At 43.5% G+C, this 14,770-nt stretch overlaps 1 protein-coding gene across 1 annotated transcript in view; it reads left to right on the top strand.

Annotated features, from left to right (window-relative positions):
* MAP3K12 (mitogen-activated protein kinase kinase kinase 12) overlaps positions 1-13,995 on the top strand; it is a 131,160-nt gene extending 117,165 nt beyond the window's left edge. The window contains exons 12-14 of the mRNA XM_039347790.1: positions 3,053-3,123; positions 7,313-7,586; positions 9,045-13,995. Coding sequence (XP_039203724.1) covers positions 3,053-3,123; positions 7,313-7,586; positions 9,045-9,143 — 444 coding nt within the window. The 3' untranslated portion in view covers positions 9,144-13,995. The remainder of the gene's footprint in view (positions 1-3,052; positions 3,124-7,312; positions 7,587-9,044) is intronic.
* Positions 13,996-14,770: the final 775 nt, after the last annotated feature.

Genomic DNA, 14,770 nt, shown 5'->3' with positions numbered 1-14,770 from the left:
CTCCAGCTTTTATGGACTGCCTTGGCCCTTTCCTCTCCAATGCACAACATTAGAGCAGGATAGGATATTGTTTTATTTCCTTGCTGGTTCAGCTTATCGCATCTCTTGATTATGATTTATTAAATTTATATGCCACCCAACTCCCAGCAACTCTGGGTGGTTCTTAAGCAACGTTCGGTACCAGTTTCCATCCTAGTTGGCCAACGGTATAAAACCTAACCATGTCATGATGAAGAAGAAGAAGAAGAAGAAGAAGAAGAAGAAGAAGAAGAAGAAGAAGAAGAAGAAGAAGAAGAAGAAGAAGAAGAAGAAGAAGAAGAAGAAGAAGAAGAAGAAGAAGAAGAAGAAGAAGAAGAAGAAGAAGAAGAAGAAGAAGAAGAAGAAGAAGAAGAAGAAGAAGAAGAAGAAGAAGAAGAAGAAGAAGAAGAAGAAGAAGAAGAACTAGAACTGTAGAGCAGTTTCTAAAAAAATAAATCAATCCCAAAACTCTCACAAGTGATGCCGAGGGAAAGTCTATCTCCTGCCTCGAAAGGACCCCAAAGAAGTGGACAGAGCAGCCGCCCCTGGAAGATGTCCCAGAGCTCAGAACTTTTTACCAAGCAGACTGTGGGTTTTGTAGAAGGCAGTTATATTTTCAGTAGTCTATGACTGGTCTTAGACCTTGAGAAGAGTTGAGATTGGTGAAGAAGAAAGTGCTTAATTTCATCCAACCCCAGACTGTCCAAAAGCAAAATTATACACTATGAAATGATCCTAGAAACAGATGGGTTACCAGGCAGTTGTGGTTTTTTTACATTTCCAAGTCCTTTACAGTTCAAGTTCTCATTTCACAATGGCTTTCCTTTTCATTTCAAGATCTTTTTCTGTTTCTCCCAGTTTTTAATGAATATCTCAACATTTGCCAACGACTACAATTCACAACTCCAAATTTTTTCCTCTTCCTCCTCCTCCTTTTTTTCCTCGATTTTATTTATTTTCATCCTCCTCTCTCTGCTGTCTTGTCATTTATGCTCCCAGTGTATGTATTTATTTTTGCTACCTAGAAACTGAAGAATCTAAGGGGGATGCAAACCTCTCCCTTTTTGAAGTTATCAAGTTCCTGCTACTCTCCCTGTACTTCCTGTAAAAGGAGGATGTTCTCCCACCCTTCCTCATCCTGTTTTTTCATCTTTGAACATCAGAGCAGCCACAGGGGGAAGACAAGTCTTCCCTCCAGTCATGGAACTCATCCTCTATTTTTTAAGCCAGGCCAAGATGAAAAATTCTGTGGGTTTTGTTGTAATTCTGTCTCTAACTTTCTAAATTCTTCTTTTAATAATAAATATTGTTGTCTTCTCTGTTTGTTTTTCTTTGCCATATACGTTATAGCTGTGCCTCCAAAATACGCTTTAGCTGTATCCCATACATTTTGTAGTGATGTGTCTTCTTTATTTTCTTTAAAGAAGAATTCCATTTCTTTTTTGGCCAAGTCTATAAATTCTTTATATTTTAATATAGATTGATTTAAAATCCATCATGGGTTTTTTTGTACTCCTTTCCATGTCGCTTTTATAGGGTTATGATCTGCCCATGTCCCTATTTCTATCTCAATTTCCTGTATATCCATCTTTAATTCAGGAGTCACAAGATGAAAAATTCTGTGCCCCCTGTGGTTTATGGCATTATAGTGTGTAACCAAACCAAACCAAACTTGAAATAGCAAGCTAATGTGCTAGAGGAAAAGAACCGTTTCAGACTTGGGGTTTTGGAACTTCAGTACTTCTGAAAAAACACATTTGGTTTCTTGATCAATTTTAAGGCAGTTTGTGAGGCTGGCTAAATTCAGTTCTTTTCTACCATCTGAACCATTTCCTCAATTAGAAGCATAAACGAAATGAAATAGGCTCACAGGCTGATTGCAGGCACTATTCCCTGGACTCTCCCTGTTTAGAGGCCTTGAATACCCAAATCACCTGTTCAAGATAGGAGACAGGTGGGCCTGTTTGGCACCATTATTAATCTCACTGGACCATTCATTTCTCAGCAGGGCTTGTCTTAAAGTCAGAGTAAAATATATGTGTTGATAAAAAGGTCAAACCTTTGTTGGTGATTAGGTAATAATAATAATAATAATAATAATAATAATAATAATAATAAACAATTGTCTATAAGAAAGCCAAAAAAGTTTGGAAAGTGGACGTGGCAGTGCTGGAGACAGCAAAATAGACGAGAAAGAACTGGAGAAGATAACAAAATACAAAGACCTACAAATAGAAATAGAAAGACAGTGGCAAAGGCAAGCAAGGGTAGTACCAATAGTAATAGGCACCTTGGGTGCAATCCCGAAACAACTGGAGCACCACTTGAACACCATTGGCATTGACAAATTCGCTATTAGTCAATTGCAAAAGGCGGCCTTACTAGGAACTGCTTCCATCCTGCGACGATACCTGTAATACCATCAAACATCCACATCTGCCTATCCCAGATCCTGAGTAAGGACTCGATAGGTAGACAAAATACCAAATCCAGTCTGAACATCTGGCTGACTGTGCGATGATCCATAATAACAATAATAATAACTTTATTGTCACTTTGAATGCACACCAATCACATAAATCAAAATGAAATTTCGTTGCATACAGCTCTCAAAGAGTCACCATCTCCGATATACACTCCTTGTTCATGGCCAGCTCAAGTTTCAGATCGTCCATTTTAGTCTCTAGGGAGCGAACGATGGCAAACAGCACAGTTTGGTTAGTTTTCATCCACCTTTATTAAAGTTATAATGCTATAAAAGTAATACAGAAATAAACCTGACAGCAAAACTGGATCTGCTGAGGGAAAATAAAAACTCAGTCTTGGGAAATGGGGAAAGCATGGAAAAGAAACTCAAAATAACCCCATTCTGATTCTATTCATTGTAAAATGTCAGAGATGAAAACTCTGGCAGCGTCAAGCTTGTGTTATTATATCCTGCAACAATGAAGGATCCTTGCTACGGCTGTTTCCAGTTTTGAAAAGTTGACAAATTCTGACCCAGTTTCTTTTTATTTCATTCATCTTGACTTAGAAACGTGGTATCTCCTCAGAGGAAGAAGAGGGCGAAGTGGACAGTGAAGTTGAGCTCCCTCTCCGGCAAAGGTGAGGATTTGCCTGATTTAGGACTCAGTCTCCAAGGATTTGGGGATCAATGAGTGGAGTAGAATGGAAAATTTTCATCTCTTATTTATGTCTTGAGAGTGGATCAGAGATTTAAGAGGAAAGATAAGTGCATATCTCTTTTCCTTTAGTTTAACAATGCCTAAAAATATCTCAGAAAAACGTCAGTATTGCCATCAAATTTCAGTGGCACAATATAATGATTTGAGGATCAGTAAAATAAAGGGAGGGTCATGGTGGTTATAAAAACTGCCACCTGTAAAAACTGCTGGAACCCAGGAAACAGAATGAGACGACAGATTTCTCAGTATTGCTGTATTGAAGAGACATCTGTGGGATTGTAAGAGTCTGCCTGATAACTCCACACATCTTGTTGAGCTTCATCATGGAAGAAAAGTGGTCTACGAAGAAGTAAAATAAATTGCTTACTTAGAATCATTGCAAGAAGGAGATTTGTAAATGCTTTGGAATGCCTTCTGAGTAGCAGTGCTGAGTAGGCAGCAGTGGTGAAATGAGCCAATTGTTTAGGATTATGAATACCAGAATGAGAGAGAAAGTGTTGAATGAAAAGAGGGATGAACAGAATTCTTCAATATCTTCATAAATGATCCAGATGAGGGAATAGAAGGAGAACTCATCAAACTTGCAGATGTCCCTAAGCTGGCAGGAATAGCCAACACCCCAGAAGACAAGCTCAGGATCCTTGACAGACTTGAAGCTGGGCCCTATTTAACAAAATGAAATTCAGCATAGATACAAGTAAGGTTTTACACATAGGCAAGAAAAACCAACTGTATAGGTACAGATTAGGTGAAACTTAGTTAATGCCAGTAACTGTGAGAAGAATCTTGGAGTGTTAGTAGATAATCAGTTAAATATGACCCAACAATGTGTGGCAGCAGCAGCAAAAAAAAATAAAATCCTAGGCTGCATTAATAGAGGAATAGAATCAACATCACATGAAGTGCTAGTACAAACCTCAGTAAAACCACACTTGGAGTACTGCATCCAATTCTGGTCACCACAATATAAAAAAAGATGTTGTGACTCTAGAAAGAGTGCAGAAAAGAGCAACAAGAATGATTAGGGAGCTGGAGGCTAAAATATATGAAGAACGGTTGCAGGAACCGAGTATGTCTAGACTAGTGAAAAGAAGGACTAGGGGAGACAAGATATATTTGAGGGGCTCCTACAAAGATGGGGAGGGGGATCAAACTATTTTCCAAAGCACCAAAAGGCAAGACAAGAAAATAATGGATGGAAACTAACCAAGGAGAGAAGCAACCCAGAACTAAGGAGTATTTTCCTAACTGTGAGAGCAATCAACCAATGGAATAGCTTGCTTTCAGAAGTTATGAGTGCTCCATCACTGGAAGCTTTCAAAAAGAGACTGGACAGCCATTTGTCTGAAATGGCATAGGGTCTCCTACTCGAGCAGGAGGTTGGACTAGAAGACCTCCAAGGTTCCTTCCAATTCTATTATTCTATGTCTTATGTTCTAAACAGGGATATGCAAGAGATTGTTTATTGTTATGTGCTTCTACTTTGGTGTTTCTACCTCTAATCATGAAAAAAGGATGTAGAGTATTCTTCCCACCTGCTGCCTGTCCAGCAGATTGGAATGACCACCAAGATGGAGAAAGCTTATATCTTCACCCCAACTGTTTTCCTGGCGAGGAGTGACTTGAGGGTATAGAGAAGGTGATATGGGTCTTCCACATCTTCTTTTGCCTCCTTCCTCACTTCCATTTAGTTCCCAACTCCAGACCCCCCCTCCCCCCTTTTGATTGACTATGTACCATCAAGTCAGTGTCAGCATTTGGTGATCACATAGATCAGGGGTCTTCAAACTTGACCCTTTTATGACTTGTGGACTTCAACTCCCAGAATTCTTCAGCCAGCATGCCTGGCTGAGGAATTCTGGGAATTGAAGTCCACAAGTCATAAAAGGGCCAAGTTTGAAGACCCCTGACATAGATAGACTTTCTCCAGGACGATCTGTTTCCAGCCTGGCTTTTAAGTTATCCAATTGCCATTGGAAACTAATTTAATCCATCCACTTTGCTGTTTGTCTTCCTGTTATCTTTCCTTCTGCTGTTTCCAGAATTATGCATCTCCCAAGAGATCTAGCTCTTTGCATAATATTATAATTTGAGCTTGATCATTTGTGCCTCAATTGAAAATCCTGGTTTGATTCCTCCCCCCCCCATGATCCATTTGTTTGTCTTGGCTATCCATGGTGTTCCCAAGAGCCTTTTCCAACACCAAAAGCATCAATATACTTTCTATCCTGCTTCTTTAAAGTCTAACTTTTGCTTTCATAGGCTGTCACAGAAAAAAAAAGTTGCCTAGAAGCAGTGATATTTATAAATTTAGACAAATCACAGCAAGTGAATACCATTTCTAGGGCTTTCACTGCTACTCTGCCAATTGCTAGTAGTGTAGTACAGCAGGGCTTTTCAACCTTTTCACCCATTGTACCACTTTCAGGATACGGCAACATCCGAGTACCACCAGTCGCCTAGCAAGGTGTCAAAAACTTGATGACCAAAAAAAAAAAAAAAAAAAAAGGAAAAAAGTGGTAAAGTAACAGGTAGTCCTCGACTTACAACAGTTCGCTTAGTGACTGTTCGAAGTTACAATGGCACTGAAAAAAGGGCCCCCCAAGCCACAGCCAAGCAAGACACCTGCCCGCCCACCCGGCCGCGCTCTTCCTCCTGTCCAAGGTTTTTATTGTTGTGAGCATTCCTGTTGAGGATTGGCAGCAGGGGTGGGGGGGTGTTTGATTTTTATTCCCCCCGTCTGCTGGTGGTTGCAGCAGGTTTTGGTCACTTCACATGACCCTGGGATACTGTGACTGTCATAAATATGAATCAGTTGCCAAGCATCTGAATGTAAATCACAAGACCCTGGAGAGGCTGCAACATTCCAGCTGATTGGTGCTTCTTTTGGGCTCAGCACTGAGGCTGCAACATTCCAGCTGATTGGCACTTCTTTTGACAGCCCTGCAGCTCCAGCCATCTCTCGCTCAGGCTTGTACGGTGCTGCCACCGGTTCAGCTCATTCCCCTCCCCTTCCCTGCTACCACTTTTCTAGGATGGTCGCGTACCACCTGCCAGGTGCTAATGTACCACAGGTGGTACCCGTACCACTGGTTGAAAAGCCCTGTAGTACAGTACTCGACTGTGGCTTCCTTTACTCTTGACGGTCTCAAAACAGGAACTATCCACCACTTCAGTATCTTAATTGTCAGTTCTAAATCTGGCTGCTATACTGTTATCATGAACTTGGGTCTTCTTGATATTAATCACAGTCCCATTCTTTTCAGAGTATAACTTGACTTTCATTATGAGAGCTTCCAGATCATTTGCCGTTTCCACTGGAATGTCATCAGCATAGAGCAGGGGTCTTCAAACTTGGCCCTTTTATGACTTGTGTACTTCAACTCCCAGAATTCCTCAGCCAGGGTGCCTGGCTGAAGAATTCTAGGAGTTGAAGTCCACAAGTCATAAAAGGGCCAAGTTTGAAGACCCCTGGCGTAGAGCAAGTTATTGATGTTTCTTCTTCCAATTATAAAACCATGCTTATCTTTTTCCAATCCAGCTTCTCTCAGTATATATTCAGCATATGGTATAGGTTAAATGAAGCAAGAGAATGCACTCGCTCTTTTGCTGACCTGGAGCCAGTAGTCTGAACTGTGGATTCTTGCCTTAAATTTCACAGGAAGGTATTCTGGGTTTCCCATTTTCCAGAGGATATCCCATAGTTTGACATGATCAGCACAAAGGCCTTTCTGTAATCAACAAAGCACATTTCCTTCTGTTTCCATGGGGACATTATTGCTCTAGCTACATTCTCGCTAACTTCATGCTCTCCAGAATGATCAGTTTTATAATCTCAGGTTCCTGGGTGGAGAAGGACGTGTGACATATTTTAAGTCAAGAAACACAAGGGAGTCAGGGATGGATGGTTTGATGGGAAAGGGCAGATTGGATCTGGAGACAATTTGGGAGACTTTCTTCTTGTCCTGCTGTTGCATCTCTCGAAGCTTGTGGGTACCAAGTGTGCTGGTTCCATCTGGAACCCAGGTTCCTTCCTGAGTGTCGTCTTCTTGCTTCCTTCTCTTTTAGGCTGACTGGAGTTTTTTTTCTTCTTTCGCTCTCTTCCCTAGGTGGCCTCAGGCTAGGAGCAAACGGCAATCTCTCTCCACCTTCAGCTCCGAGAATTTCTCAGATGGTGATGGTGAGGAGGGCACTGGCAGTGAGGGCACCACAGCTTCCCACAGTGGCGGCACCCCTGATGTGCCCAGTACCAATACAGACGAACGCCTGGATGCTGAGCGCTCAGACGACGACATTCTGGGGAACTCTGATGGGTTGTCTGAAAAGGAAGCCGCCATTCAGCTTGTGAAACGGCAGCTCAGTGCTGAGCAGAATGCTGGAGAGGTGGGTACTGAGTGAATGTTAACCCTTCTCTCTCAGGACTAGGAGTCTCTCACATTCCCCCCAAGCCAGGGATAGGCAACCTTGGCTCTTTTGTGACTCGTGGACTTCAACTCCCAGAATTCCTGAGCCAGCCATGCTGGCTCAGGAATTCTGGGAATTGAAGTCCACAAGTCACAAAAGAGCCAAGGTTGCCTACCCCTGCCCCCAAGCACAGACTTACCACCAGTGGTGTCCACTTATGAGGAAGGGGCTTCGGAAGAGAACCGTTCAAGTTGGTTCAGCATCATTTAACTATTACATTCAACTTGTACCAATAGTGCCTAAAGCAGCGGTTCTCAACCTGTGGGTCGGGACCCCATTTGGGGTGGAACGACCATTTCACAGGGGTCGCCAAACAACCCAGCCCGCCATTTTTGTCCCCCTTTTCCTTAGCTATGCTACTCCCTTTTATTCTATTGGCTTTTGAAAGCCAATAGAATAGACTCTCTTGAATAGAGTCTAATTCTATTGGCTTTCAAAAGCCAATAGGAATTGTCCAGGCTGTCTCTGCCCTGCTGAGCCCGTCAAAATTCCCATTCTGCAAACGGTGCTGCACCAGTTGAGTAATCCTCGACTTACGACCAGTTGAGTAGTCCTCAACTTACGACTGGTTGGGGGTCGCGGCATTAAAAAGGTTGAGAACCACTGGCCTAAAGCCATAACTTGTCTGCCTGCACTCACAACATCCGGAACGTATTGGCTTTTGTTCTGAGGCTTTAAGAATCTGGTTCTTACCCCTCAAAGCTTCAAAGAACATACACAAATCATTGAGGGATAAATTTCCAACCTTTTTCTTCTATGGAAGACCTTGCATTTGTTTGAAGACCCCGTTCTTCCTTCCCTATGATGGGGAAATGGATCAAATAGCATCTATGCACTGATGGGATTCAGCCAGTTTACACCATTTTGGGAGAACTGGTAGCTAATTTTTTGTTGCCCAGGTCCAGAATGGATTTCCGGAAGCGGCATCCACACAGAGAACCGGTTGCTCACCTATTTGAATCCCACCACTGCACCTATGCGTGGGCAAGCAGCAAAAACAGATTTACAGGCTTATGACCAGCACTGAGCTCAAACTTTCTGTGGCAAAGTGAAACATTTGTTAAGAAAATTTTGCCCCATTTTCTTAGCGCAGTTAAGTGAATCACTACAGTTGATAAGTTAGTAACATGGTTCTTAAGTGGATCTTAACCATCATAAATATGAGTCCAAGCATCTGGATTTTGATCACATTACCAAGAGGATGCTGCAATGGTCATTAAGTGTGAAAAATGGTCATAAGGCACTTTTTAAAACATGCCTTGCCATTGAAATCCATGACCAGATGTGATCTAAGGTTTTCTGCCAGGGTCCCTCCCCCCCCCCCTCTCTCCCTCTCTTCTGGCTCTACCTTTCCTCACTTACTTCATCTCTTTCTAGGATCCTGCAGCCTATGAAGACTCGGACTGCGATAGTGCCGAACTGGACAATTCAGGCAGTGGGGAAGTGCAGAGACTTCCAGACATACCGAATTTGTGATCTCCACTGCTTGGGGTTTCCTTTCCCAGGTTGTACAGTTCCCTCCTCCCTTCTCGGCCACCCTGCACCACCACCACCACCTTCTCCCCAGATATTTATATAAATAATTATAAAGCTCTATATAAATCTATATTATCTCATAATCTCTGGAAAGAGAGCCAGCACACCTCATTCCTCTCCTCAGTTCCTGCTCCCACATTTTCTCTGACCAGTTTGGGGGGGGGGATCGAGGGTCTCACCTTATTATCAGGGCTCACTGCTTTCAATGCTGGACAGCTGGAATGGAGGCAGCAACTGAACAGACTCTCCCCTTGGGCGGCCACTGGCCTCACAGCTCACCACTTGCTCGACGCACAGGAAGGCACTGATTCCTTCCACTTTGCTTCCTCCAAAGTCCCGAATGGTTTGGGAATTCAGCAGCAGAAGATCAGCCAGGCCTGATGGCCATCAGAACCCAAGGGATGAAGAGACGAGAGAGAGAGAGAGAGAGAGAGAGAGAGAGAGAGAGAGAGAGAGAGAGAGAGAGAGAGAGAGAGAGAGAGAGGCGGCTCAGGCTAAGAAACCGTGCTTTCATCTACCAGTGGAAAATGACAACGGTGCGCCAGGAGGCTGCAGGTCCCAGCTCTACCTCTTGACTGGATGATGTACATCGCCACCCGAAGGTCCTGAGTGCTTAAGCAGACTGTCTCTGAGATGGACTTGATGCCTGTTTGGGCCATAGTCAGCACGGAACCATTGTCCCAATGGGCAGCTTGGAAAGGAGCCATTTCCATCACCTTGTAGCTGTTCTCAGAAGCAACAACAAGACTAAAGGCCTCAACTCCCTCCCAGGCCCCCGTGTCTCTTCCCAATACATCATCCTCACCTTCTCCACGTCCAGTCATTCGGCAGACACACACACACACAAAACACACATACACAAACTCTCACACACACACACACACACACACACAAACACACACAGGCTTTCCTACCTTTGAGAAGGCCCACTCCTTTGGTTGAGATGGGAAAGCGGCCCCCTTCTGCTCTCTGCTGGCACCAAGATGCACTGCACTTTTTTGTGCTCGGTTTATTTATTTATTTTATTTATTTATTTATTATGAGAAATGTTTACATTTGCACTTATTGTGTGTGTTCCCATCTGAGGGAGGAAGCCAGGGAGGGGGGGAAGGAGAGGGAGCGCATAAGGGGCAGGAAGTGGGATTGGTGACATTTGTGACCTGTTGATGTTGAGCTGCCACCCTGCCTAAAAAGAGAAAGGGGAGTTGCTTGAATGTACACTTGTGTGGAAAAAACCAAACCAAACCAGCCGGTCCTCTTGGTTTCTCAGGTGAAAAAACTTGGCTTGGAGAATCATGTTGTGTTATTGCTCCCTTTTCAGTTCATTTGTTGCTTTAGAGGTGTTTGGTTAAAACCCCAGGGATGTGAGAGTCTAGTGCAGGGGTAGGCAACCTTGGCTCTTTTATGACTCGTGGACTTCAACTCCCAGAATTCCTGAGCCAGCCATGCTGAGGGGAAAGGGAGAGGTTTCCAAGCTGAGCCATGCTGGCTCAGGAATTCTGGGAGTTGAAGTCCACCAGTCCTAAAAGAGCCAAGGTTGCCTACCCCTGGTCTCGGTCAGGGCCAGGCTAAAAGCAAGTGTGGGCATAAACTTATTCAGAAATATTTTTTTCTCCCAGTGGAAGACTTGCAGGAAAAGGGGCACAGCAGCCAAAAATAAAAAAATAAAAATGTTGGAACCAATACAACTCTTTCCCCATTGCAACCAGCCAGCATGTGCTGGAAAGAGAGGTTCTCAAAAACTATTGTCAAAAGGAAATCTTATGAGGGGCAATTGGCTGTCTACCTATGATATTGGGTGTTCCTGTTGCCTCTGGCAGGAATGTGTTGGATTGCATTCAACCCTCAGGTGCCCTGGTGCTAGTCCTTTCCAGTTCAAAGGGGCCAAGCCTTAGGTGCTCAAGATGCTGTTCTTGCAGCGTGTTTGATGCTTATGTATCCATATATAGCCACAGGTGCTCCTTTCTCATAGATGAGGATCTTCAGTAACCCTGGGGGAGAATGTACTGCAATCACACACAAGCTTGGTGTAGGGCTAATTGCCTATGTTTCACATAGGCAATTAGAAATAGGGTTCCATATTTCTGGTAACAACCCCTTCCCGAACAAAAAGTTGCATTTTTTTTCCTGGGAAAATTGTATCTGAATAATTTGCCCATCAAGGTTTGATGGTGCTAGGTCAAGCAGAGTACTGGCAAACCGTATACTGTAAAGCAGTTTTATAACTCAAGAAATCCTGCCTTGGACCTGCTGCCAAGTCAGACATTATTACTGAATTAACTTCTGCAATATTGGGAGATGTGTGCGGACATCTCCCCTGGTCATCAGGGCAGGCTCTCAAACTCTATTTATGCAGTTACCACTGGTTTTTTTTGTTTTTGTTTTAAAAAAGTCTCCTCCATGTCAAGCTTGACTCATGGCAGCTTCTTAGTTACATCTGTGTACGGTTGGGTAGTTGGTTTTTTTGGCAACAAAAGAGAAATCCTTTGCCATTGTCTTCTGGGAGTCTATAAACGTTTTACTTTCCAGACTAGCCTATACTCTGGTGGACTCCTATTCAAATACTAATCAGGTTTCACACTCATTTTGGAGATCATCTTTTGGCCTCTGCAATATATTTTTTTTCCTCTTGTTTGAGCCTCCATTTAATCCTGAAATAATCCACACCTTCACTAGGCTAAGGATGATACCAACATACTCTTTTCATAACCTTAAAGGCATGGTAGAAGTTCAAGGGTGTCGCTAAATTTTGTGCAGCCGTTGCATTCCTGCTTAACACTAAAAACTGGTGCAAACTTTTGATGCAGAATTTATTCTCAGGGCTACCATATCTGAATAACCATTACATGGTAGCAAGGAAATGCAGCCTAACTATATGGAGACTTGAAAGAAATTCTACTACTAATTCAGGGGAAAACTGTAACTGTTTAACCCTGAGTTGGGGAGGAATGCACAGCACGAGGGACGTGCTTGAACCTTTATGAAATTCTGATTACATTTTCTTAGCTGGAAAGTGGAGGGTAGACTATCAGTTTTCTGATCCTAGATGGCTGCCTTGTCCTCCAAGCATGGATTTTTCTCAATAAGGGAAGAAAGGCAGTCAAAATTCTTAAATGCTTTTAATTTCTTTAGCTTAAGAAAAATGGGGTAACCTGGCAGAAGACACACCAAAAAGAACATGCTAGCCCCCTTTAAAAAGCCAGCCCTTGCAATAATTGGAGCAGCAGTGTTCATAGGCTATTACAAGTCAAGCATCTGTGAAGCAGGGCATGTAAATAGGGAGTGAATGCAGACTGTCAAGTCTAACTGGCAGAGAAATTACTTGGCCTGTTCCTTTAGGACTTCACAGACCAGAGTAAGAGGATGGTAGCTGGGCTGCAAAGATCCACATAACCATCACATAGCAACAATAACCCTCGAACAAAGGACTAGTGGAAATATTCTCTGTTCAAGTCATCCAGGCCTGGGTCCTTACTGTGAATCCTGTGCTTTGGACCTTTTCCAAAAAGCCACTAACTAGTTACTAAAAGAACAACTTAAAAGTTCAACTTGAACTTTTGCCTTTTCTATATGGCAGTCCTGACTTAAAGAACACATTCACAACCAGCAACTCAGTGGCTAAGTGAAAAGGTCCTTAAGCAAAACATCACGTGACTGTGCAGAACCTACAAGGCCACTTCCACTCCAGCTGTTAAGCAAATCACCTGCACTCCTTAAGCAAAATATTGCACGATCGCAACTTGCAATTTTGCTGCAGGCTGGCCGTGAAGCACGCAAATGATAATTGCCGTGACTTGTGGGATGCGCAGTGGTCATCCGAGTCACGGCCGGTCACAATATTACTTTTTCAACACCGTCATTGCTTCAGTCGTTAAACAGGACACAGTAAGTGAGGACTACCTATAAGAGCTGTTGGTGGTGCAGTGGTTAGAATGTAGTATTGCGGGCTAATTCTGCTGACTGCAAACTGCCGGCAGTTCGAATCTCAGCGGCTCAAGGTTGACTCAGCCTTTCATCCTTCCAAGGTCCGTAAAATGAGGACCCAGGTTGTTGGGGGCAATAGGCTCACTCTGTAAACTGCTGTAAAAGCACTGTGAAGTGGTATATAAGTCTAAATGCTATTACTCTAAGCTAGGCTTGATTGCTGGAGAGCAGTCTGGAGCAGGGGTCCTCAACTCCTGGGCCAAGGACCGGTCCTGGTCGGTGGCCTGTTAGGAACCAGGCCGCACATCTGGAGATGAGCGGCTGGTGAGCAGGCAAAGCTTCATCTGTACAGGTAGTCCTCGACTTACAACAGTTCATTTAGTGACCATTCAAAGTTACAATGGCACTGAAAAAAAGTGATTTATGACAGTTTTTCACTCTTATGACCACTGCAGCATCCCTATGGCCCCATGATCAAAATTCAGATGCTTGGCAACCGGTTCATACCATTGACGGTTGCCACATCCCGGGGCCAGGTGATCCCCTTTTGCAACCATCGTGCAAGCAAAGTCAATGGGGAAGCCAAATTCACTTAACAACAGTGTTACTAATTTAACAATGGCAGTGATTCGCCTAACGACTGTGGCAAAGAAAGGGCATAAAATGGGACAAAATTCATTTAACCAATGTTTCACTTAGCAACAGAAATGTTGGGCTCAATTATAGTCATAAGTGGAGGACTGCCTGTATTTGCAGCTGCTCTCCAGCGCTAGCATCAATGCCTCAGCTCTACCTCAGATCATTAGGCATTAGATCAGGGGTTCTCAACCTTGGCAACTTTAAGACTTGTGGACTTCAACTCCCAGAATTCCTCAGCCATCAAAGCTTTGCTGGCTGAGGAATTCTGGGAGTTGAAGTCCACAAATCTTAAAGTTGCCAAGGTTGAGAACCCCTGCCTTAGATTCTTACAGGAACGCAAACCCTACAATAAACTGTGCATGTGAGGGATCTACGTTGTGTATTCCTCCTCCCCCTCTCCCAGTCGTGGAAAAAATTGTCTTCCAGGAAGCTGGTCCCTGGTGCCAAAAGGCTGCTGTAGAGAAGCATTTGTCAGTGCTTTTTTCCATGATGTTTTTCAGCTTCCCATTTTGAGAGTCCGGGGGTTTCCTGGAGAGCATCCATCCAAATACTAACCAGATCTCTGCCTGCTTAGCTTCTGAACCCAAACAAGATCAGGCAAAGGATGCCACCTGCTGAAAAGCAAGAAATATAGCCAAGCCAACAAATGAATCTTTGGCGACTGGCAGCTCCCAGTGAATTCACATTCAGTAGCACACCAATGTTCTCTAGCTCTAGTGGACAGAGGCAGACACTCCTCTGTCCACGGCTGTCCTCCTCTGGGCAATACTAAAATCAAATTCCAGCTTCCTAGCTCTACAGGAGCTCCACCAGCTAAATGGTAATAACCTTAGAAGCAGGAGAATAAAGATTTAAGACTCCGGGAGAATGTGAAGATGTGAAATTGCAGGTCTAACTGCTTCTCTAACCTTTCAAATAGAAATTCTTGACTGAAGAAATTTATCAAACTCGTGAAAGTTAGAAAGAACCAGGTTCAACACCACCGTACGTCCTTGTGCCTCCCT

The sequence above is a fragment of the Crotalus tigris genome, unplaced genomic scaffold, assembly GCF_016545835.1.
Source record: "Crotalus tigris isolate CLP2741 ecotype Arizona unplaced genomic scaffold, ASM1654583v1 scf7180000018101.4720394464:4744507, whole genome shotgun sequence".
Taxonomy (NCBI): domain Eukaryota; kingdom Metazoa; phylum Chordata; class Lepidosauria; order Squamata; family Viperidae; genus Crotalus; species Crotalus tigris.
This window is presented reverse-complemented; position numbering and strand designations above follow the sequence as displayed.